General features: G+C 39.3%; 1 protein-coding gene and 1 pseudogene across 1 annotated transcript in view; both read right to left on the reverse strand.

Moving 5' to 3' along the window:
• Positions 1-23,170, reverse strand: part of LOC110071066 (uncharacterized) — a 35,434-nt gene extending 12,264 nt beyond the window's left edge. Inside the window, exons 1-25 of the mRNA XM_078380288.1 lie at positions 23,161-23,170; positions 22,324-22,341; positions 21,595-21,618; positions 20,180-20,206; positions 18,963-18,980; positions 18,126-18,143; positions 15,420-15,479; positions 14,797-14,829; positions 14,298-14,330; positions 13,554-13,586; positions 12,391-12,423; positions 11,345-11,377; positions 10,072-10,104; positions 9,169-9,192; positions 8,404-8,436; positions 7,848-7,880; positions 7,534-7,566; positions 6,179-6,211; positions 5,322-5,354; positions 4,589-4,621; positions 3,971-4,003; positions 3,647-3,679; positions 1,970-2,002; positions 1,001-1,033; positions 358-390 (exon numbers count right to left, since the gene is read on the reverse strand). Of these exons, the coding sequence (XP_078236414.1) occupies positions 358-390; positions 1,001-1,033; positions 1,970-2,002; positions 3,647-3,679; positions 3,971-4,003; positions 4,589-4,621; positions 5,322-5,354; positions 6,179-6,211; positions 7,534-7,566; positions 7,848-7,880; positions 8,404-8,436; positions 9,169-9,192; positions 10,072-10,104; positions 11,345-11,377; positions 12,391-12,423; positions 13,554-13,586; positions 14,298-14,318 (540 nt within the window). The 5' untranslated portion in view covers positions 14,319-14,330; positions 14,797-14,829; positions 15,420-15,479; ... (4 more) ...; positions 22,324-22,341; positions 23,161-23,170. The remainder of the gene's footprint in view (positions 1-357; positions 391-1,000; positions 1,034-1,969; positions 2,003-3,646; positions 3,680-3,970; positions 4,004-4,588; positions 4,622-5,321; positions 5,355-6,178; positions 6,212-7,533; positions 7,567-7,847; positions 7,881-8,403; positions 8,437-9,168; positions 9,193-10,071; positions 10,105-11,344; positions 11,378-12,390; positions 12,424-13,553; positions 13,587-14,297; positions 14,331-14,796; positions 14,830-15,419; positions 15,480-18,125; positions 18,144-18,962; positions 18,981-20,179; positions 20,207-21,594; positions 21,619-22,323; positions 22,342-23,160) is intronic.
• On the reverse strand, positions 12,425-12,595 carry LOC140702138 (U2 spliceosomal RNA; annotated as a pseudogene).
• Positions 23,171-24,288: the final 1,118 nt, after the last annotated feature.

Below are 24,288 nucleotides of genomic sequence, written 5' to 3' on the forward strand. Positions count from 1 at the left end.
ATAATTGAAAGAACAGAAGAAACTTTCACTCATAGTGGATTTATAACAACAGTTTTGAAAGGGCACTTGAAGGCATCTCAGTTCAGTAAGGAAGTAACTGGGAAATTAGCCAGTTGTGAAGATTCATGAATATTGGCATGGTATCCAATTAAAAAAAAAGAACTTTAGTGTTTTAATATAGACACAAAGACAAACTGTATTGTAGTAGCATACACTATGCACCTTAATTACTTAATATACTGTACCGCTATGGACCTTTGTCCCCACATCTCTTCAGACAATCAGATATGGATTCCTGTATGAAATGCCTCAGTAAAAACTAAAGGATTGACCATAAAAACTGTTGGAAATACTCACAAGTGATTTGACTTCATCAACAGCAGCGTGTGCCTACAACAAAGTACAATGATATTCTTAGAGAAAGACAGGAGGCAAATCTTCATTAAGAAAAGAGTCACAGAAAATAAAAGAGGGAAGAGAGGAAGGTGAAAAGAGAAAAGCAAACAATCTTTTCCCCAATACAAGATCTATAGATTCTATGGGCTTTAAAGCAAAGATTAAGGGAACATGATTCATTTTGCATTTAATACACTAATTAGAATGTTTCGGAAGTGAAGATCTCATCCCTTGTGGCAGCAACTGGGGATCACCTAGTCAGGGAAATTCTACCCACCAACGACCTCTGTATCCACAGGCAATAAGATCCAACAACCCCCCTCAGCATGGATGCTGAAATACATGGATTATAACAAATATTTTTATTATAGCAAATACTATAAAGAACATGCTCTCTGCCTCCCTCTAGTGGCTAGTTCTGGTAACTCCACCATTAAATATATATAAAATTCCTGGAATTTTTCTTTTAATATTTTTCATATTTTCAGACCATGGATAAGTGAATCAGTGGATCCTGATCCTGCAGACACAAGGGTCCTACTGTATATTCTATTTTCAGTACAAAGTAAACCATTTTCCCTGCAAATTTAACAGCGGTACTCACAGCTTCTGGCACTTTTGACTTGATGTTATCAATCTACAACATAGAAATATACAATTATTTCTTATTCATTCTGTTTCATATTTCACAGAAGAGGTCTGAAGCTGAATTATCATTAAATCTATACTATTGAATCATATCAATATAATATAATATCTTTTGTAATGTACATTCATTTAGTGTTAATTAATTAATTAATTAATTCTATAGCCCTCCTTTCTCCCTGTAAAGTGACTCAGGTTGTCTTACAGAAATAGTTTAAAGAACAGAAAACCTACAATAATTATGAAATAGAAGAATCACATCATAAAAATAATAGTAATGGCAGAATTTAAAGTCATGGTTCAAAACTATAAAACCCTAAGTGGCTCTCTCAAGTGCCACATCTCACTTTATGAGCCTGAAGACCATCAGGCCTTCCTCTTGGTCCCACCAAATGTCTAGGTGTGTCTAGTGGGGACGCAGGAGAAGGCCTTCTCTGTTGTGTCTCTCAGATTTTAGAACACCTTCCCTCAAAAGGCTAGACTGGCCCCATCTTTACTATCCTTTTGCAGACAGGCAAAGACCTTTCTCTTAAGGCAAGCTTTCCCTGAGTGCATGGCTGCCCAGTGAGGTTTTCTGAACGTGGTGCTTGAAAGGCCTCCTGTAAAAGATCTTAAAGACCAGGGAGCTTGATATGGAGAAAAGCAGCCCTCAAATAGCCTGAACCCAGTCATTTAGGGATTTATAAATTGAAACCAGGATTGGGAATTGTACCCAGTAAAAGTCTGCCACTCACTGAAGCTAATACAACAAGAATTATATGAAACAAAAATTCCATATGTTCCTTATAATATTTGTTTAATTTTTGTAGTGGTCCACTAAGGGATTTTATGTTCTCCCTATAACTAGCCCTGATCTGAACTACAATGTGAAATACCTCTTCAAAAACTGTGGGGGGGATGGTTACAAAGAATTATTAGCAATACTCACCCCCGATTCTACTGCATGCAGAGTCTCTTGTAACTATAGCAAAGAAGAGTTCAGTGACATTTCATTTTCAGAGAGTGACAGTTGATAAACCTTCATTAAGACATCTAAATGCTCTTTATTTGGGGCCTCTTCCAAGTGGGGCATTTATTATCCACACTATACCTCATCCAGGTGTGGTAGGTTTTCTTGCCATTCATCAGGCATTTCCTTTGTCTCAATAGAATCATTAGAGAACAGGAGAATAAGACATCAAGTCCCTGCACTACTCCCTGAGGAAGTCCTAAGCAAAACACCCAAAAAGGGTAAAGAACAGCTTCAGAAAAGAAAAGAAAAGAAAGGAAAAGAAAGGAAAAGAAAAGGAGAAAAGGAAGAAGAGGTGTTCAGTTCAGTCATAGGTCCTTCAGATTGGCTTCACTCTGGGATAAGGATGGTGGCAGTTGACCTTCAGGCTATAGAGGATGAGAGAGAAGTGACGACATGTAGTAATGAAACAGCATCCCATGGGTGGTGAGGGACAGAAAGATTAAGGCTGTTGAAGGGATTTTCACTTTTCAGGTCCCATCACCTGAAAAGTGAAAAACATGGACAGAAAGTGCTGGAATGGAAGAGCAAAGACTGGGGTAGGCATGTCATCTGACCTGCAAAACAATTTGCCATTAGAGGGCAAATCTTAAATCCCATACATAGAGTTCTGATGGTTTTTGACCTTTTCCAAAAACGTATATTTGTAACAATGGGATAGGAAAAACGAGTGTCTTGATATCATAGCCGGTAGCATCTCTCCCAAACCACGGTCTACAGTTTGTCCAAATGCCTTTTGTTAGTATTGGGGAGACTGAGATTACTGAAACAGATTTTAGTAGGCAAAATTTTATAATATGCATATAATTGTTTGCCTTCTGTCTTGCTTTCCATGTAGTCATGGGAACATTGGGTGCTGATGTGTTGGCTTTAGGTTTTTTCTTTTTCTACTTACAGAGAACATAACAGACTCTTAGGTTTAAAAGTCAGAACAAAGCCTTTTACAGAGGTTGCAATTAAAACAGAAGGAGAAACATCACGTGCGGGAATATCACACCAGTACAAAACTCCCCAGAGCACCATCCTGCCCTATCAATTGCTTTCTATATTAGATACATCCGTGTAAAATGGAAGAAATGCCACTAATTCTGTATTATCACAGATATAGTCTTCTGGTGTTAGTTTCCCAAAGGCAGCATTAGTCTGCAATCTAGAAAAATACAGCCTTTTTTACACTCAGACAAAGACTCTTATTTAGCCATTTTAATCCTCCTGATTATTATTACTATGGTTTCTATGGTGCTTCCATGTTCACAATCATTGACTTTAGAGTGCAGCAAAAGTGAACAAGCCTTTGTTGTAAAGGAGCTTCTAATGTAAAAGAAGACACAGAGGCGAGAACAGAAGGAAGAGAGGAACATGGAGATAAGAATCAGTCAACCACCGGTTTTCCTTCTCAGAGAAAGACAACGTCTGTAATTTTTGCAACTTGCTCAATCTGTGTGTTTCATTGTTGGTGCCCCATATAGCATACTAGTTGCCAAAAGTCAGAAGCAAACATCTCTCCTTGTTATAGTAACTACTGGGAATCATCCAGTCAAAATTTCCAGCATCAGTAAAATAATGTTCGCATGCAAAATTATGATCAATACTCACTTTTTCTGACAGGGTTCCCTCCATTCTCTCAGCCTGCATTGTAGAATTGTAAAATTAGACCTCATGTCTAATGTTATCACATAGACTATTCAAAGGTGGATAAAGGCCAAAGCATTATAAGTCTACCTTATTTTAATATTACAAAAAATTGTTTTTACTTACAAAGTGCCCACAATGTACATAATGTTAAGAAATGTAATAAGCAAAAAGCAGGATCGCAACCCTAAGGGGCTTCCAGTCAAGATTTTAAGAAAATTTAAGAAATTTTAGAAGATTAAGTGCCAACTTTAAAAAATGCCCAACAAATTAATCAGCAATACTCACTGTAGCACGCATTTTCTCCAGAACATTGTCAACCTGTAATGCAGAAAAACAGAATTAGGCAGAATGCCTAGAGGTGGGTAGTAGAGCAAATGGGTCCTAAATCATTCAAATGTTCTTGGCTCATATTGTTTATTTAGCAGCATCAACACAGAGAATGGTTTAGAATGGTACAGAAAGAGGACACACCAGTGTCCCAGTGGAAACTTCCCATCTGAAAGGAGACTGGGAAACATGTAGGATCAATGAAATGAAAGGTCAGACCAAAGTACGTAGTGGAACAGAAGACATTTTCACTCATGGTACATTTATAATACTGGCTTTGAAAAGTGACATCTCAGTATAGCAAAAAAATAATTTAAAAATTGTGCAGTTATGTAGATTTATGAATGTCATCAGGATGTCTTAGAGGATGTTCTCCCACCTTTACGGTTTTAATTTACATAGGAAGATAAAAGGTTTATTGTTGTAGCACTTACTCTGCACCTGAATTATTTAACATACTACTATGGACCTCTGCCCACCCCTGAAAAATCACTAGTTAATCATAAATAGGTTATTGTATTAAATGTATCAGTAAAAACTGAAAGATTGACCATAAAAAGTATTAGCAATACTCACTGTTGTTTCTAACATCTGAAGATCTACTTTTGCCTGCAACATAGAAAAGTACAGTGACATCTTAATCACAGAAAAAGACGGCAGGTGAGTCTTCATTAAGACATCTAAACTCTCTTTATTTGGGGGACATTCCAGATGCAATATTTATTCACAATGATGTCCTTGTTTCTACACTAGTTTCATTTTTCTTGCATCCACAAGATACTTAACTTGTCTCAGTATCTTCAGTGATAAAATCTGTGCCTCCCACAGAAAAGGAGCTCAGAGAAGTGGACTTCTTTTATATTTTTTACAGAATTGCAAAGATTTCCAGAGCAGATACAATTGTAAAGAAAAAAATAATGGTGGTTTGGACATTAATCCCACTGTGCCTTGTGGGTGTTTTATAACAAGGACAGAGGAAACAGCCACAAATTGCTCTCAATGTGCAAAATGTTGAAGAATGCCAGACCCAAAGGCAGGGTCCTGCTCTAAGGAGCTTCTGCTCTAAGAAAAGAGTTACAAGAAATAAGAAAGGGAAGAGAAGAAGGCGGAGAAGAGAGTAAAGCAAACAAGTTTCCCCCACCCCGATTAAAACTCTATAGAGTCTATAGTACACTAAATCGATAATTGCAGAAGCAAAGACCCTGTATCTCATGGGAGCTACTGGAAATCAGTCTAGCAACTTCTACCTATATTCTATGTTCAGTATATAGTCAATGATTTTCCCTGCAAAATTCTCAGCAGTACTCACATCGTCTGATGCAGTTTTCTCGATCTCCTTAAGCTACAACATAGAAACATAGTTACTTCTTGTTCAATATTTTACAAATCCCTCAGAGATTGACAGAAACCAAATTATGATTTAGTATATAATATTTCATCATTATAAAATATAATGTCTCTTACAATGTGCATTTATTGCTTGTTCATTCATTCATCTCAGGTTGTTTTACAAATATAGTTTAAAAACACAAAAACTAAAATAATTACTAACTGCAAGAATTACATTATTAAAAAAACAATAAACATGATAGTTATTTACAGAGAGAATATAATCACCCTTCTGAAAGTGATTAACCCAAGATTTTAAAACATAAAATAAAAGTTCTCCCCCTAGAATCCTTCCTGTGGTAGCAGTGTACAGATTTTACATCTTATGCTTGCTTGAAAAGGAAGGTCTTGGGTTGCAGGAGGAAGGACAGGAGGGAGGGGCAACTGAACCTCCTGTAGGAGGGAGTTCTTTAGTTGGAGAGCAGCCATTAAAAAGGATCTTCCCAGGTGTGTACCAGCTGTGCCTTTGAGGGTGGTGGAACCGAGAGAAAGGGCTCCTGCAAAAGATCTTAAAAACCAGAGAGTATTGTAGAAAGAAGACTAAACCCCTCAAATGTGGCCTGAGGCTATATGATTAGGGACTTTATAAGTGAAAACCAGCATTTTGAATTCTACTTCCAGCAGGTGAAGCTGGTCCTACAAGCACTATGGAAAAGAATTTGAAAAACCCATGTGATCCTTATATTCGCTTATCCTTTTAGTGATCAAATAAAGGATTTTATATTCTTCCTATAAGAACTAAAACACTGATTATAAGGAATTATTATTAATACTCACAGATGATTCTAGGTTTTGAAGAGTAGTTACTACCTATAGCAAAGAAAAGTACAGTGATGTTTTATTTTCAGAGAAAGACAGCAAATGAAACTTCGTTAAGACATCTAACTGCTTGTTAGCTGGAGATATTTCCAGGCCAATGAAACATCCTTGTGTGATAGGAAGATTAAAGCTGTTGAAGGGATTTTGAGACATTGACTTGAGTAGTGAAAAACATGGGCAGAGATTGTCAAGATGAAAGAACAAAGACTGGGATGGGTGCATCTTCTGACCTGCAAGAGCATTTGCCATGATGCTACAAATCTTACACCTCAGGTCGTTTTTGATAATTTTTGATCTTTTCTGACAAAGCATGTTTGACTGAAGGTAAGAATGAGATAGATCAAATAAGGGTCTTGACATCATTAGAAGTGTAACCTCTCCCAAACCATGGACTGTAGTTTTTCTCTTCCCTTTCCATTGTGTTAGAGAAACAGAGGTTACTGCTCCAAGTATTCAGAAACAGATTTTAATAGGCAAACTATTAAAATATGGATATAATTGTTTGCTTTTTGGGGTGCATTTCTAGATAAACATAAGTAGTGTGGTTATGATGTGTTTGCTTTGAGTTTTATTTCCCTGTTGATAGAGAAAATGGAAATCCTAGGTTTAAAAGTCAGAAGAAAGCCCTTAATAGAACTAGCTGGAAGACATCTCCATGAATGCTGCATTCAAGACACAGCAGAAGAAAATCACATGGAGAAATAACTAGTGCAAAACCCCCAGGAAAACCATTTTGCCTTTTTAGTTGCCTTCTTTATTAAATACAAACATGTAAACTAGAAGAAATGCCACCAATACTGCATTATCGCAGATATAGTCTTGAAGTTTTAGCTTCTCAAAGGCAGCTTTACAATCTAGAAATGTACAGGCTTCTTTGCAACATTCAGAGTTAGACAAAGACTCTCATTTAGCCACCTTAATCCTCCTCCTTAATATTGTTGTTGTTTCTAGGGTGCCTTCGATGTGCGCAATCATTGACTTTAGAGTGGCAGTGAAAGAGAGCAAGCCATTGTTGTAAAGGAGCTTCCATTATGAAAGACAGAGAGGAGAGAACAGAAGGAAGAGAGGAACATGGAGATAAGAATCAGTCAACCACCAGGTTTCCTTCTCAGAGAAAATAAAAGGTATGATTTTTGAAGCTGGGCCATTAGAAGAATTAGTGTGTTTCATTGTTGGTGCCCATTTAGGATACTAATTGTCAAAGGTCAGAAGCAAATATCCATCGTTGTCACAGTAACTACTGGGCATCATCCAGTGGAGCTTCCAATATGAGTTGCAAGATTTTAACATGGAAAATTATTAGCGATACTCACTTGTTCCCACACAACTTTGGAATCACTCTCAGCCTACAAGGTAGAATTGTACAGTTACTTCTCACATCTAATATTACTTCAGAGAATATTCAAAGATTGATAAAGGCCAGACCATCGTTAAGATTACCTTCCTTTATTAATACTAATTTTCTTTTGTTATTTACAAAGTATTTCCAATGCACACAATGTTATGAAATGTAACAACCAATGGAAGGATTACTCTCCTAAGGAGCCTTCATTAAAAATTTTAATGCATTTTAGAAGATTAAGTGTAAACTAAGAGATTAGCTATTAAAATGATCAGCAATACTCACATCAGAATCCAATTTCTTGATAATTTCCTCAAGCTGTAATAGAGAAAAACACAGTTACTTCTTAGAAACAGAGCAAACCATTCCTGTCACTCAAATACTCTTGGTTCTTATAATTCATTTACCAGCATAAACACAGAATGGCAAAAAACAGGACACACCAGTGTCCCCATGGAAACATCTACTTGATAGGTGACTGGGAAACATGCAGGGTCCATGAAGTAAAGATCAAAGCAAAGTAAGTAGCAAAACAGAAGAAACTTTCACTCATGGTGCCTTTATAACACTAGCTTTGAAAGGGCACACAGAGAGATCCCAATTGACCGAGGAAGTCACTGGAAAAATACCCAGTTATGGGGATTCATGAATGCTGGCAGAGTGTCACAAGGGTTGTCCCCCCAAATTTAAAATGCCTTTATTGTTTTAAAGTACACACAGGCACCTGAATTATTTAAGGTATCTCTATGGACCCTTTCCCACCCTTGAAAAATCCCTTCAGACAATTTTAAACATGTTGCTAAAAACTAAAAAGGTTGCTGTAAAAATTAGTGATACTTACTTGTTCTACTGCTTGCTTAATATCTGCCTGTTCCTAAAATATAGAAAAGTATATTCTCAGACAAGGACAGCTGATGAATTTTCATTAATACATTTAAATGCTCTTTATTGGGGAGATTCAGGATGCAGCATATATTCACCCTAGTGTCGCTGGTTCTATAATGGACTAATTGCATTTCATTTTATTTGCAACCACAAGACTTTCATCTTGTCTCAGTATGGGGACAAAATCTGTGTCTTCCACAGAAGAGATGCTCCAGTGAAAAAGTGGATTTCTTTTATATTTTTTATGGAATGTCAATGGTTTCCAGAATGGATGTGTTTGTGAGAAAAGAGGATTTTAAAATGGAGGTTTGGATGCGAATCCCACCATGCCTTGTGATAGTTTTGTAACAAGGACAGATCAACTGAGCACAAACCACTCTCGATGTGTATACTGTGAATGGCAGACACAAAGCCAGTGCCCTGTTTAAAGGAGCTTCTGATCTAAGAAAAGTGTCACATGAATGGGAAGTAGAAGTAGCCGGAGAAGATAGTTAAATGAACAAGCATCCCCATCCAAAATCTATAGAGTCTATGCTCTTTAGGGCTAATCCAGTAGAAGGATGACAGTGGCAACATCATTCCTTTTGCATTTATAACACTGGATGGAGCAAAGATCCCATCCCTTGTGATGGCTTCTGGGATTCATCCAGTCAAGTGGATTCTGCCAGTCTCTCAGTGTCAAGGTAACTACTTCCCCTGCAAAATCAGCAATGGTACTCACATCTTTGTTCACAGTGTTCTCGACCTGCAGCATAGATATATACAGTCATTTCTAATTTGTTATATTATATATTACACAGAAGTTGGCAGAGGCTGACTTATGATAAAATTATAATAACTCCCTTGAAATGTACATTTATTTACTGTTTGTCAGTTCGCTTGTCTATGCCTTCATTCATTCCTTTTATATCCCCTCCCCATTTTCTCCCAGCAGAGGGACTCAGGTTGTTTTAGAAAAATGGGTTACAAAACACAAATACTAAAATGATTACAAAATGTAAGAATCATGTTATTAAAAAAATAATTCAACACAATCATATTAAAAGGCAGAATAGAAATGTCCTTCTGAAAGCAAGTTTAAAAGAACAGATGACAATTCTCCCCTTAAAATTCCACCAAGTTTACATATTAAGATTGCCTGAAAACTGTATTTTCTTGCACATGGAAGGACAGAAGGGAGGTGTCCAGCAATACCTCCCATAGGAGTGAGTTGTGGAGCCAGAAAGGAGCCACTAAAAATGTTTTTTTTTCCCTCTCTCTGCACCATGTGTTTCTCTGAGGGTGCTAGAAAGGCCTCCTGTAAAATATTGTAAAGTCCAGGGAGTCTGATATGGGATAAAATAGCCCCTCACATATCCCGGACCCAGTCATTTAGGACTTCATAGATTAAAACAAGCATCTGGAATTCTGCCTGGTAAAAGACTGCTAGCCTGTCAAGCTTTTATAACAAAGATATTATGGAAAAACAAACAAATCAATGTTATCCTTAAATTTATTTAATTTATTAGTGGTGCAATAAACTATTTTATGTTGTCCCAGTAACCAGCTCTGGTCTGGATTGCTACATGAAATGCCTCAGGAAAAACTAAAAGACCGATTATAAAGAATTATTAGCAATACTCACTGCTGAAATTATAGCTTGAACAAGGCCTTTTGCCTACAACAAAGAAGAGTACAATGAAGTTCTATTTTCAGAGAAAGACTGCAGATGAAATTTCCTTAAGACACCTGAATACTCTTTATTTGGGGGCACTGCCTGGTGGAACATTTATTTTCCATAATGTACCTGATCAAGCCCTGATCTTCATGTCCATAAAGGTAAAGGTAAAGGTTCCCCTTGACAATTTTTGTCCAGTCGTGTTCGACTCTAGGGGGCGGTGCTCATCCTCGTTTCCAAGCCATAGAGCCAGTGTTTGTCTGGAGACAATCTTCCGTGGTCACATGGCCAGTGCGACTTAGACACGGAACGCTGTTACCTTCCCACCGAGATGGCCCTTATTTATCTACTTGCATTTACATGCTTTTAAACCGCTAGGTTGGCGGGAGCTGGGACAAGCAACGGGAGCTCACTCCATTGTGTGGATTCGATCTTACGACTGCTGGTCTTCTGACCCTGCAGCACAGGCTTCTGCAGTTTAGCCCACAGCGCCACCATGTCCCTAATCATGTCCATAATCACCCATAATCATCCAATCTCCTTTTTCTTGCCATCCAGAAGGCATTTACTTCGTGTCATTTAGAATACTGGAGAACAGGAAAACATGATAGCAGGTCCCTGCACTTTCTCTGAGGAGGTTCTACTCAAAACACCCAAGCAGAGTAAAGAACAATGTATTCCCGAAGGCTTTCACAGCCGGGATCCAATGGTTGTTGTGGGTTTTCTGGACTGTTTGGCTGTGTTCTTAAGGTTTTTCTCCCTAACATTTCACCAGTCTCCGTGGCCGGCATCTTCAGAGGACAGGACTCAGAACTGTCTGTGCTCTGGTGCAGTTTGTTGGATAAATGAGTATTCATAGCTGTGGGATCAGCTTTTGTCCTTTTCAGGAGATTGGGTGATTATGGTGATCAGCGTGTTTTTTGTTGTGGGTGTATTCTTGGGATAACCCTAAAGCTGCCTTTGAGAGGCTAAAACTAGGAGACTACATCACAGATTTAGTCTCCTAGTTTTAGCCTCTCAAAGGCAGCTTTAGTCTACGATCTAGAAAAGCAACCCCCCCTTTTTTAAACATCCAGAGTTAGACAAAGACTCTCATTTAGCCACCTTAATCCTCCTCATTAATATTACTGTTGTTTATAGGGTGCTTTCCATGTGCAAGGGTAACTACTGGGAATTATCTGCTGAAGCTTCCAATATGAGTTGTAAGATTTTTGCATAAAAAATTATTAGCAATACTCACTTGGAGCAACAGGGTTTTCTTGTCAGTGGCAAGCTACAAAGTAGAATTTTACAATTAGTTCTCATATCTAATGGTACTTCAGAGAATATGCAAAGACAAATAAAGGCTGGACCCTCATTATGAGTAACTGCCTTTATTAATATGACTTTTTTTGGTAAATAAAAATCAGGAAAAAGCTGTGGTATTCTCCAAAATAATATAAATGCAGAAACAGGTGAAACCTTTAGTGGACCACTAAATAAATAAAACAAATTAAAAAAACAGTGAGCTTTCAGTGTAAAGATGTGTAAGTTACCGTAGAATGGCTGGTCAGGACACGCATGTGAGTTGTTGAACATCCTGGATTCTTGACACCAGACAAGCAGTACTGCATGCTGAGAAGAGCATCCACCAAGTAAAGCTATTGATTTGGATTTAATTTAGCTGGAATTAACTGTTCCTGGTGGTTTAACTAAACATTTTAAATCACATCTGTGATTTAAAGCTTGCCATGCTTCTTGTTACCCTGCTTGTTTTCCACTGTCAAGGAGGAGGAAGGGGGAAAAGAAGGTGGGAGGGAATTAGAATGCTTGGCCATCGTTTGTTTAGAGAGATTCGGAACCACTGGCAGAAGAGGAGACTGATGCCACACCCTCTCCCAACAGGGCTCCTGCAGACTGCAGATGACAGCTATCTGCATTTAAGAAGCTACACCTGGCAGCAAACAGTGGCCATGAGACTTTGGGACTTTACATATCATTTTGGACCTACCCATGAGAACTTGGTGCTCAGCCTGAAGAAGATGAATTATCATTGAAAGCTCGCTGTTTATTTTTTGGTTTTGTTATACAGTTTTAGTGTTCGAATAAAGATGTCATTTGTTCCTGAATCTGGAGTTTTGTTTTTGTTTTTTGTTATTTACGAAATATTCCCAATGTGCACAATGCTGAAAAAAATGTAACAACCAAAAGACAGGATTGCTCCGCTGTCAGTCAAAATTTGAAGAAATTTCAAGAAATTCTAAAAGATTTGGTGCAAATTAAAAGATTGGCCATCAAAATACTCACTGCAGCACACAGTTCTTGAACAAGGCTATTAACCTGTAGTTAAAAAAAAAAACACTGTTACTTTCTATGGTCAAAGGTGGTAAAGGAAACCACTCTTAAGTCACCAGAATGCTGTTGGTTGGTATTGTATATTTAGAAACGTCAATAAACATTGAAAAGAACAGATACTACACTTGATCTTAGCCTTAAGAGGCCAAGAAGCGAGAAGAGGCCAACAGCAGGTCCATGAATGTCCCTAAGCATCTAAGGCTGTATATTTGCAGAGCGGGTGAGATTGAGGATATTGTTCACTATTTAGTCAACTATCAGCTCTATCAAAACCCTAGGAAAAAATTCCTGGGAAACATTTTGGCTTCCCTACAGGAGGAAAGCCCTCAGATAAAGGTGGGCAGGTTACTCTCGGACTGTGACAGCGCTGTTTGCAAAAGTGGCCAGAAACACCCACACTAATTTCCTGAGAGCCATCACAATCAATTGTGTGGGGGACTCCCAGATATGAAGGGGCACCCACGCATGTCCCCCCCAACTCCCCCCCCCTTTTTAGTCATCCTTCTGTGGACAGGACTGTTATCATTTTGCATGACTGTGATTTTATCATAATTTTATTTTATCATATTTGTATCTCAATCAATTGTGATGGCTTTTAGCTAATACAGTAAACTTAAACTAACATGAACAAATACAGTGCTTTGGAATGGCACAAACCTAGGACATGCCAGTGTCCTAGTGGAAACTTCACATTTGAAACGTGTATAATCAATTAAATTAAAGGTCACAACAAGTAGTTAGAGGGACAGAAGGCACTTTCACTCATGGTGCATTTATAACACTAGAACTGAAAAGTGGGAAAGTTGACATGGAGAGATCTCAGTTCAGCAAGGAAATCCTGGAAAATTACGTGGTTATGTAGATTTAAGAATGTCAGCAGAGTGCCATAAGTCAGCAGAGTGCCAGATTTGAAACCCTTTTACAAGCTTAATGTACACTCAGAGACAAGGTACATAGTAGCAGCACACAACATACACCTGAATTATTTTTAACATATCACTACGGATCTTGGCCAATCTGAGAAAAGTCCCTTCAGACAATCATATATTGGTTGTTCTATTAAATGTGTCAGTAAAAAGTTAAAGAATAACCATAAAAATATTAATAATACTCACTTGTCCATTTAGTTTCTGCATATCATCTTTTGCCTACAAAATAGAAAAGTACAGTGACCTCTTAACCACAGAAAAAGACAGCAGGTGAGTCTTTATTAAGACATCTAAACTCTATTTTGGGGGCAATCCAGATGCAATATTTATTCATGATCCTGTCCTTATTTCTACACTGGTTTCAATGACATTTTTCTTGCATCCACAAGATACTTATCTTGTCTCAGTATCTTCAGTGATAAAGTCTGTGCCTCCCACAGAAAAGGAGAGAAGTGGACTTCTTTTATATATATTTTTTACAGAATTTCAAAGATTTCCAGAGCTGATACAGTTGTAGGGGATGATTTTTAAAAAGTGGCAATTTGGATACGAATTCCACTGTGGCTTGTAAATATTTTGTAACAAGGACAGAGGAAATGGCCACAAATGTTTTAGAATAGCAGACCCAAAGGCAAGGCCCTGCTCTAAGGAGCTTCCGCTCTAAGAGTCACAAGAAGTAAGAAAGGGAAGAGAAGAAGGCGAAGAAGAGAATAGAACAAAGCTTTCAACCACCCCAATTAAAACTCTATAGAGTCTATGAGCTTTAATCCAGCAGAAAGATGGCAGTGGTAACGTCATTCATTTTGCATTTATTACACTAATTGGATAATTTCAAAAGCAAAAATACCATATCTCAATCAAATTCAATCTTTATTCTATGTTTAGTAGAAAGAAAACAATGTTTCTTGCAAAATTGTCAACAGTACTCACCTCTTCTGGCACCGTGGTCATGATCTCACCAAGCTACAACATAAGAATATACAATTATTTCTTATTCAGTATTTTATAAATTACTCAGAGGTAGGCAGAGGCTGAACTATGCTTAAGTCTATACTATTTATTCATATTGTTGTGAGCCACTTTGGGTCCCTTGTTGGGAGAAAGGCATCATCATCATCATCATCATCATCATCATCATCATCATCATCATCATCATCATCATCATCATCATCATCATCATCATATCCTTTATAATGTGTATTTATATATCATTAATTCAAATTTTAAAATAAAACATCAAGTCATCCTTATATTTGTTTATTGTAGAAAAATAAACAAATCAATATTATCCTTATATTTGTTGAATGTATTAGTGGTACAATAAACAATTTTATGTTTTCCCTGTAACCAGCTCTGGTCTGGATTACTATATGAAATGCCTCAGAAAAGACTAAAAGACTGATTACAAAGAATTATTAGCAATACTCACCACTGTTTCTACTTCATGCACAAGGGTTGATATCTGCAACAAGTAAGAGTACAATGAAGTTTTATTTTTAGAGAAAGACAGAAGATGAAACTTCATGAAGACACCCAAATTCTCTTTATTTGAGGGCGCTTCCTGGTGGAGCAATCATTTTCCGTAATGTACCAGATCAAGCCCTGGTCTGCTTGTCATTCTTCTTGCCATCCAGAAGGTGTTTACTTTGTCTCAGTCAGAATGCTTGAGATCAGGAAAACATGACAATAGGTCCCTGCACTCCTCCCTGAGGAGGTTCTACTCAAAACACCCAAGCAGAGTGAAGAACTTCTTGAAAAGAGAAAAATGGAGGGAAGGACAAACAGGGGAAGAAGACGCTGTTTTCATTCTGGGATAAGGATGGTGGCATTGAACCTCATGCTACAGAAGATGAGAGGGAACTGAGGAAAGGTACAAAGGAACAGAAAGATTAAGGCTGTTGAAAGGATTTTGGGATCTGGACAGGTGGTGGGGCTTGAAGAGGGAACAACATGGGTAGAGATTGTCAAGATGGAAGAGCAAAGACTCCTTCAGTCAAAACTCTCAGTAGAAGTGAAAAGATTTTCCCATGCAACATTATTAACAATACTCACTTGTTCTGGAATGCTTGGGTCATGTGGTTCAACGGGAACGTGTACGGCAGGAGTGTCTACCTACAATGTAGAATTGTACAGTATAAAAATCAAATAAATAAATACCCCAACGTAAACAATGTTAAAAATATTGAACAAACAAAAGGTAGGATTTCACCCAAGAGCAGCCTCTAGTCAAAATCTGATGTGAAGGAAACAGCAGAGACAATGAAATGACAGCGGCGAGCAACAAGGAAAGAACATTTGGTCCGCCATATGATATGCCTTGAGACTTTGCTTCAGCAGGGAATTTGGGCTAGAGGGTTGTTCCAGAGGCTACATGGAACTGGCAGGGATTTAAAAGAGGTTAAGGAGAAGTCACATCCTCAAGAGAAGCATCGGAGAGATTTCTGCACTTTTGCTGGAGCAATGACAATGAGCTGATACATATCAAGACCAAAATAAGGCAAGGTGAGATCGACTGATTATGTGATTCGGCATACAGCAGCTTCTTATGCTGAAGTAACAGTTGCTGCTGCTGTTTATGTGCTGTCAAGTTGCCTCCAACTCATGGCAACCCTGTGAATGAGCCATCTCCAAAATGTCCTGTCCTCAACGGTCCTGCTCAGCCCTTGTAAACTCAAGCCTGTGGCTTCCTTTATGGACCCTGTCTATCTCATATTTGATCCTCCTCTTTTCCTGCTGTCTTCCACCTTTCTCATTATTATTATTATGTTTTCTGGAGAATACTGCCTTCTCATGATGTGCCCAAAGTAGGGCAGCCTCAGTTTCAACATTTTGCCTCCAAGGATGTTTCAGGTTTGATTTGATCTAGGATCTGCTTGCTTATCTTTCTGGCACTTGAGGTTATCTACTACTCCAGCACCATATTTGAAAGGATTGTTTACAATCATGTAAAGGAGGATTTATTTCTTGTTTGGACTTGTTTAGGCTTGTTTCTTGTTTGGATTTGTTTCTTTTTGTTAAAGTTTTAATCACAGTGGAGTCATGGTTTAACTACTGACCCTAAGACTATTTTCGGGGAGGGAGGGGAAAAACTCTAGTAAAGCACTCAATCAAATGCTTCTGCCCACACTGCAACTATTTTGAATTGTTTCCCCCATTAGTATTCCATCAAAGATTTCATGCATATATTAAAATTAAGTGGATGGTTTAGCTTTTCAGTACAGAGCTGAATGCCAACTGTCTAGTTTTTTGAGAGACAATACATGGATGTTCTGGGAGGGGCAGTTCGGAGTTTGGTGCCAGCTGGTCCATCAGAGCAAATGGGATACTGCCCCACCTCAACCGTGAGCTTTCCCCAGCCAGCCCACTCTGGCCGGCCTGCTTATCAGATGTAGAGGGTCAGAGTGCAAGCTGGGTCACCACCATATTTGAACACAACCAGTCAGAATTCACAAGGGCATATAGAGAGCCACAATCTCAATATGGAACTGTAGTTCAAAACATATGGAGAACAACAGATCGATTTACATACTAAAATTGAAACGGTTCATTGCTACCCTGAGTCATGGTTGAACTAAACTTTAGCTGTAGATCCATTAATACTCATGGTAATTATGTAGGACTGTGATAAAACTCATTGATTACGGTGGTCTCAAGTACAGCAGTACTTTTTCCAGGCTTCAAAAAAATCCCCAATTTCTTACTAGTGATTTTAGTGTAATATTGTGGGAGATGAGATTTTAAAATTCTAGATTACAGACACTCAGTAGCCCATTTTCTCCTACCAGACATTTTTAAGTCTCTGGACATAACACAGCTAAATGTGGCTAACACAACTACTCTCCAGGACTCAGTTTCAGATCTGTTGGCCTCTGGTTTTGAGTGGGGCATGACCACAGTTTCCACGAACAAGCTATATATTCAAATTTAAAATAAAGTCCATATGAAAAATGGGGCGGGGGGGAAATCCACTAATGTGTGCTCCTGCATATTCTCCCTCTCTCTCCCTTTGTCTGTGTATGTGTTTGTGTTTCTACTAACATTCACATACGTATATTGAAATGGATTATTTATTTCATTTATTTATTTATATATTTATTTATTTATTTATTTATTGCATTTATATGCCGCCCATCTAGACATAGTCTATTCTTATCACAAAAGAAACAAAGAAAAAGATATACTTACTGCAGATCTCTTCCGTAGGAGCTACGTATTTAATGGGAAGAAAGGAATATCGCTCCCCAATGAGTACTTCGAAACTTATCTGGTTCCCCACTTCGCTCACCTTCACAATTGCTCAAAATTTCCTCCCTCACAATGAAAGCACAATAGGCAAACATAGGTATCTAAAAGCGCACTACCTAGGTATCTTTCCTTCACAGTGAATTCACAGGGACAGAGAGCAACTGAACAAGTCCTAGCGGGTTGACTGAGAAAGCTTGGATGCCAACAGGATACATGATCCGCTGAGGGATCTTTCAAAATTTGATGTGACACACAGTCCCAGAGACGTCAGGTCAGTGTCCAACTTTTCCCTTGGCTGACAATGTCCAGCTGATATTCCCTATTGGTTACACTAGGGGGCGGAAAGGTGCTAAATCAACTGCAAATGAAATTAATCTTAACACCAATGGAGATTAATGTGTGTTCCTGCATATTTCTCTCTCTTTGTGTGCATATGTGTTTGTGTGTCTACTCACATTCACATGTATTGAAATGGATATATCTCAAAAGAAAGAAAGAAAAAGACATACTTACTGGAGATCTCTTTCGGCGCTATTGAAGGGGAAGAAATTGAGAATAATCATTACTATTTCTTCTCCTTTTCTTGCCATCCATATGGACAAGAAAGGCAAAAATCACCTGCAAGCAATGTTTTTATGCCACAAGAACATTCAACCCCTCACATTCCCCAAACCTCTTCCTCAACCTCCCGGCGAGCAACGATATCCCTGTTTGTTCTTCCTGTTTTTGCTGTTGAATGGTGTTGCTGCAGCTGCCCCGGATTAGTGCTTGTCCAGGGAAAAGAATGGTGCCAGCTAAGCCACCTCCCCCATGAGTCGCCCGAGAGGAGGGACTCGCCAGGGCAAGTCTTAGCCAGCCTGCCAGTGGTGGCTGATGAATCCTTCTGCGCCCCCCCTTCCACAAGCAAGGCACAGGGTGAGGATGGGACAAGGAAGGAGCAGTGTTGCAACAACTCTAACGATGCTAAGAATCTCAGAATTGCAGAAGCTAGAGAGCCAGACCACTGAGCTATCCAGTAGTTTGGTTTCTTTTTTCTCTGGGAAGGCTTCTTGTCAGCTGCCTTGAGTATTATTTTCTAGTAGAAAGGCGGGCATAAAGGTGACAGGTAAGATGAGGGAGAAAAAGAAGGAGAAAGCTTTGGAAACTGGAGAAGGAACAGGACTCTGTGGCACAAGATTTCTCACTGCATAAACAACCAAAAATATGGAAATCGACAGGTATTCTCCTTCTTGAGAAATGTTCCTAAATATTCCCATCAGGCCAGACCTCTTTGCCCATGTCGTTAACAAGTCAAAGAGCCAAAGTTCTTTATTGCAATTTCCATTTCAGTTGATTAATTTTAATACTCACCCCTAGAAGACCACCAACCTGAAATAGAGAAAGCCACAGTTATTCTTCCTTTTCGCCAGGTAAGCAAGCAATTAATTTGTTTTTCGAGATTTGTCAGAGACAAGAGACTTCTCAGGATGGAAGAATCATGTGTGACGGTATTCATGAGGTCTCTTGAGTCAAGTGTTGGCTCTTCTAAGAGATACAGCTTCTTTTTTGCTTTGCTTAAACTCAAAATACATTGTGACTTATCTAGGGCTCTCAACTAAACTTGCCTTTCTCAGAGGAGAGGAAGTAGAACCATCTCAAGACAAACTCAGTATGGGACAAAATCTGTGTCTTCCACAGAAGAGATGCTCCAGTGAAAAAGTGGATTTCTTTTATATTGTTTATAGAATGTCAATGGTTTCCAGAATGGATGTGGTTGTGAGAAAAGAGGCTTTTAAAATGGAGCCTTGCATGCGAATCCCACCATGCCTTGTGATAGTTTTGTAACAAGGACACATCAGCTGAGCACAAACCACTCTCGATGTGCATACTGTGAATGGCAGACACAAAGCCAGGGCCCTGTTTTAAGGAGCTTCTGATCTAAGAAAAGTGTCACATGTAATAAGAAAGGGAAGTACAAGTAGGCAGAGCAGATAGTTAAATGAACAAGCTTTTCCCCATCCAAAATCTATAGAGTCTATGCTCTTTAGGGCTAATCCAGTAGAAGGTTGACAGTGGCAACATCAATCATTTTGCATTTATGACACTGTTTGGAGCAAATGATTTGGATGAAAATGACTGAAGAATCACAGTGGAAATTCGATTTCTATCACAGAACTGTAGGCAGGAGACCTGCTGCAGCAGCGGAAGAAATGGAACTGAGGTAACTGTCAAGGGGGGTGGACCATGAGGGCTTCGGGGAGGGGCCAAAATTATTTCTAGAATGTTCCGAGGCCTCTGTGCAAGCGCAGCTTTAACCCATTAGTGTGCATTCATAGAGGCCATGAAGAAGAACAAACCCCAAGAAGAATAACTTTGTAGTCATTAAGGGAAAGCACCACTTATTACTATCACGGTAGAGGTGCACAACCAGTGGATAATCTACAACTACACAGAACTACAGGGAAAGGAGACAGAAAAAGGAGAGTCCCATTAGGCCAGACCTCTTTTTCCACCTTGTTGTTAACAAATCAAACAGCAAAATTTCTTTATTGCAATTTCTCTATCAGTTGATTAATTATAATACTCACTCCACCGCCGCTTAGAAGATCACTAACCTAAAATAGAGACAGCCAGTTATTCTCCTTTTCCCCAGGTAAGCAATAAATTAGTTTGTTTTCCGAGATTGTGTGACGGTGTTCATGAGGTCTCTGAGTCGAGTGTTGGCTCTTCTAAGAGATACAGCTTCTTTTTTGCTCTGCTTAAACTCAAAGTATTTGCTGACTCATCTAGGGCTCTCAACTAAACTTGAATTCCTCAGAGGAGAGGAAGCAGAACCATCTCAAAACAAATGGATGCTGATCTCTCTGCTCTGTACATAGAGGGAGAAGAGAAGGATAGATCGAAATCACTCTGCTAACAGAGTTCTGCTCTGTATGTGACACACATTCTAGTGACTTTTTGATCAAGTAAGGCAGTGAAGTCTCTCAATATGCTTCCACCTCACATCAAAGCCAATGTTTGTTCTTTCACCTTGGTTAAACTCATACAATCTGAAACCAGACAGTGAAATGTTGTGTTACTCCACCTACTGTCCGGAAACGCAACAGCCCTGGGTGGGGGTGCTAGGTTCATTGAGCGCAACACATTAATTTCAGAAGCTCCAGCGCAAGGGAGGAAAATCTTCCCATTAGAAAATAGTATCTGACATATCGATGTACCATTAATACGTTTTTTTTTTAAAGATAAAAACCTCAAGTGACGGGGCTTTAGTGCCCCATCAAACAAGAGAAGATACAAATCTTTATTGGTACCATGGTTTAGCTCAGTGGTTCTTAACCTTTTTGAAAGAAACGCCCCCTTGAGCCATTGAGGAAGTTATCATCGCCCCCTACCTGCAGTGATGATATCTTGTTTGTTTGTTTGTTTATTTATTTATTTATGACACTTAAATCCAATGACCCCTGAAAACAAAATTAAATTCCAAGAAAATGAAATGCCCCCCAAAAAGTAACATTTAATGATTTAGTTGCAAGTGAATTTTAAGACACAAAAAGAAATATAAAAAGGGCATAAAAACAAATGCAGGAACTAAAAATTTCAAGACAAAAAGTCTGAAACTAAATTAAAATTGGAGGAAAATATATATTCATGCACACTGTAAAAAGGCTGCAGCCATCTTCACAGGTTTGGCTTGCTCCAGGGCCCCCCTACCGCCCCCCTTCTGCTCCAGCGCCCCCACACCGCGCCTTTTTGTTCTACCGCCCCCCTGAAAAATGAAATCGCCCCCTGGGGGGCATTATTGCCCACGTTAAGAACCACTAGTTTAGCTGACCATAACAATTCAACTTGAAAAAAATGAATTAGTAACGTTAAAGAAATTCGGGCACTCGTCCCGGTATTTATACCGCGTGACTGCCATCGCAGTACAACCGAGGTATAGAAAGTATCCTTAGAAGTGGGAAACGTTTCCCTGGGCTGCCTACGCCCCCTTGTGAGGACTCACCAGGCTTAGCACAGGTTCAGGCTCCTGAAAAAGAGAGAGGAACAGTTATTCATCTTCCAGAAGGGCAAGCAGGCAATACATTCTGGAAAGTATACGCCAAGAGCTAGAAGGATCAAATGAGTATTGTATTGAAACAAAGTTCTATTTCTTGAGTAGAGTTACGTCTCAGTAAAGAAACAGCAAAACAGTATTCCTCAAAGGAATATTGCTCCCCAATGAGTACTTCAAAACTTATCTGGTTCCCCACTTTGCTCACCTTCACAATTGCTCAAAATGTCCTCCCTCATAATGAAAGCACATTAGGCAAACACAGGTATCTAAAAGCGCACTACTTAGGTATCTTTCCTTCACAGTGAATTCACAGCGACAGAGAGCAACTGAACAAGTCCTAGCGGGTTGACTGAGAAAGCTTGGATGCCAACAGGATACATGATCCGCTGAGGGATCTTTCAAAATTTGATGTGACACACAGTCCCAGAGACGTCAGGTCAGCGTCCAACTTTTCCCTTGGCTGACAATGTCCAGCTGATATTCCCTATTGGTTACACTAGGGGGCGGAAAGGTGCTAAATCAACTGCAAATGAAATTAATCTTAACACCAATGGAGATTAATGTGTGTTCCTGCATATTTCTCTCTCTTTGTGTGCATATGTGTTTGTGTGTCTACTCACATTCACATGTATTGAAATGGATATATCTCAAAAGAAAGAAAGAAAAAGACATACTTACTGGAGATCTCTTTCGGCGCTATTGAAGGGGAAGAAATTGAGAATAATCATTACTATTTCTTCTCCTTTTCTTGCCATCCATATGGACAAGAAAGGCAAAAATCACCTGCAAGCAATGTTTTTATGCCACAAGAACATTCAACCCCTCACATTCCCCAAACCTCTTCCTCAACCTCCCGGCGAGCAACGATATCCCTGTTTGTTCTTCCTGTTTTTGCTGTTGAATGGTGTTGCTGCAGCTGCCCCGGATTAGTGCTTGTCCAGGGAAAAGAATGGTGCCAGCTAAGCCACCTCCCCCATGAGTCGCCCGAGAGGAGGGACTCGCCAGGGCAAGTCTTAGCCAGCCTGCCAGTGGTGGCTGATGAATCCTTCTGCGCCCCCCCTTCCACAAGCAAGGCACAGGGTGAGGATGGGACAAGGAAGGAGCAGTGTTGCAACAACTCTAACGATGCTAAGAATCTCAGAATTGCAGAAGCTAGAGAGCCAGACCACTGAGCTATCCAGTAGTTTGGTTTCTTTTTTCTCTGGGAAGGCTTCTTGTCAGCTGCCTTGAGTATTATTTTCTAGTAGAAAGGCGGGCATAAAGGTAACAGGTAAGATGAGGGAGAAAAAGAAGGAGAAAGCTTTGGAAACTGGAGAAGGAACAGGACTCTGTGGCACAAGATTTCTCACTGCATAAACAACCAAAAATATGGAAATCGACAGCTATTCTCCTTCTTGAGAAATGTTCCTAAATATTCCCATCAGGCCAGACCTCTTTGCCCATGTCGTTAACAAGTCAAAGAGCCAAAGTTCTTTATTGCAATTTCCATTTCAGTTGATTAATTTTAATACTCACCCCTAGAAGACCACCATGCTGAAATAGAGAAAGCCAGAGTTATTCTTCCTTTTTGCCAGGTAAGCAAGCAATTAATTTGTTTTTCAAGATTTGTCAGAGACAAGAGACTTCTCAGGATGGAAGAATCATGTGTGACGGTATTCATGAGGTCTCTTGAGTCAAGTGTTGGCTCTTCTAAGAGATACAGCTTCTTTTTTGCTTTGCTTAAACTCAAAATACATTGTGACTTATCTAGGGCTCTCAACTAAACTTGCCTTTCTCAGAGGAGAGGAAGTAGAACCATCTCAAGACAAACTCAGTATGGGACAAAATCTGTGTCTTCCACAGAAGAGATGCTCCAGTGAAAAAGTGGATTTCTTTTATATTCTTTATAGAATGTCAATGGTTTCCAGAATGGATGTGGTTGTGAGAAAAGAGGCTTTTAAAATGGAGCCTTGCATGCGAATCCCACCATGCCTTGTGATAGTTTTGTAACAAGGACACATCAGCTGAGCACAAACCACTCTCGATGTGTATACTGTGAATGGCAGACACAAAGCCAGGGCCCTGTTTTAAGGAGCTTCTGATCTAAGAAAAGTGTCACATGTAATAAGAAAGGGAAGTACAAGTAGGCAGAGCAGATAGTTAAATGAACAAGCTTTTCCCCATCCAAAATCTATAGAGTCTATGCTCTTTAGGGCTAATCCAGTAGAAGGTTGACAGTGGCAACATCAATCATTTTGCATTTATGACACTGTTTGGAGCAAATGATTTGGATGAAAATGACTGAAGAATCACAGTGGAAATTCGATTTCTATCACAGAACTGTAGGCAGGAGACCTGCTGCAGCAGCGGAAGAAATGGAACTGAGGTAACTGTCAAGGGGGGTGGACCATGAGGGCTTCGGGGAGGGGCCAAAATTATTTCTAGAATGTTCCGAGGCCTCTGTGCAAGCGCAGCTTTAACCCATTAGTGTGCATTCATAGAGGCCATGAAGAAGAACAAACCCCAAGAAGAATAACTTTGTAGTCATTAAGGGAAAGCACCACTTATTACTATCACGGTAGAGGTGCACAACCAGTGGATAATCTACAACTACACAGAACTACAGGGAAAGGAGACAGAAAAAGGAGAGTCCCATTAGGCCAG

The sequence above is a fragment of the Pogona vitticeps genome, chromosome 9 (genome assembly GCF_051106095.1).
Source record: "Pogona vitticeps strain Pit_001003342236 chromosome 9, PviZW2.1, whole genome shotgun sequence".
NCBI classification, from domain to species: domain Eukaryota; kingdom Metazoa; phylum Chordata; class Lepidosauria; order Squamata; family Agamidae; genus Pogona; species Pogona vitticeps.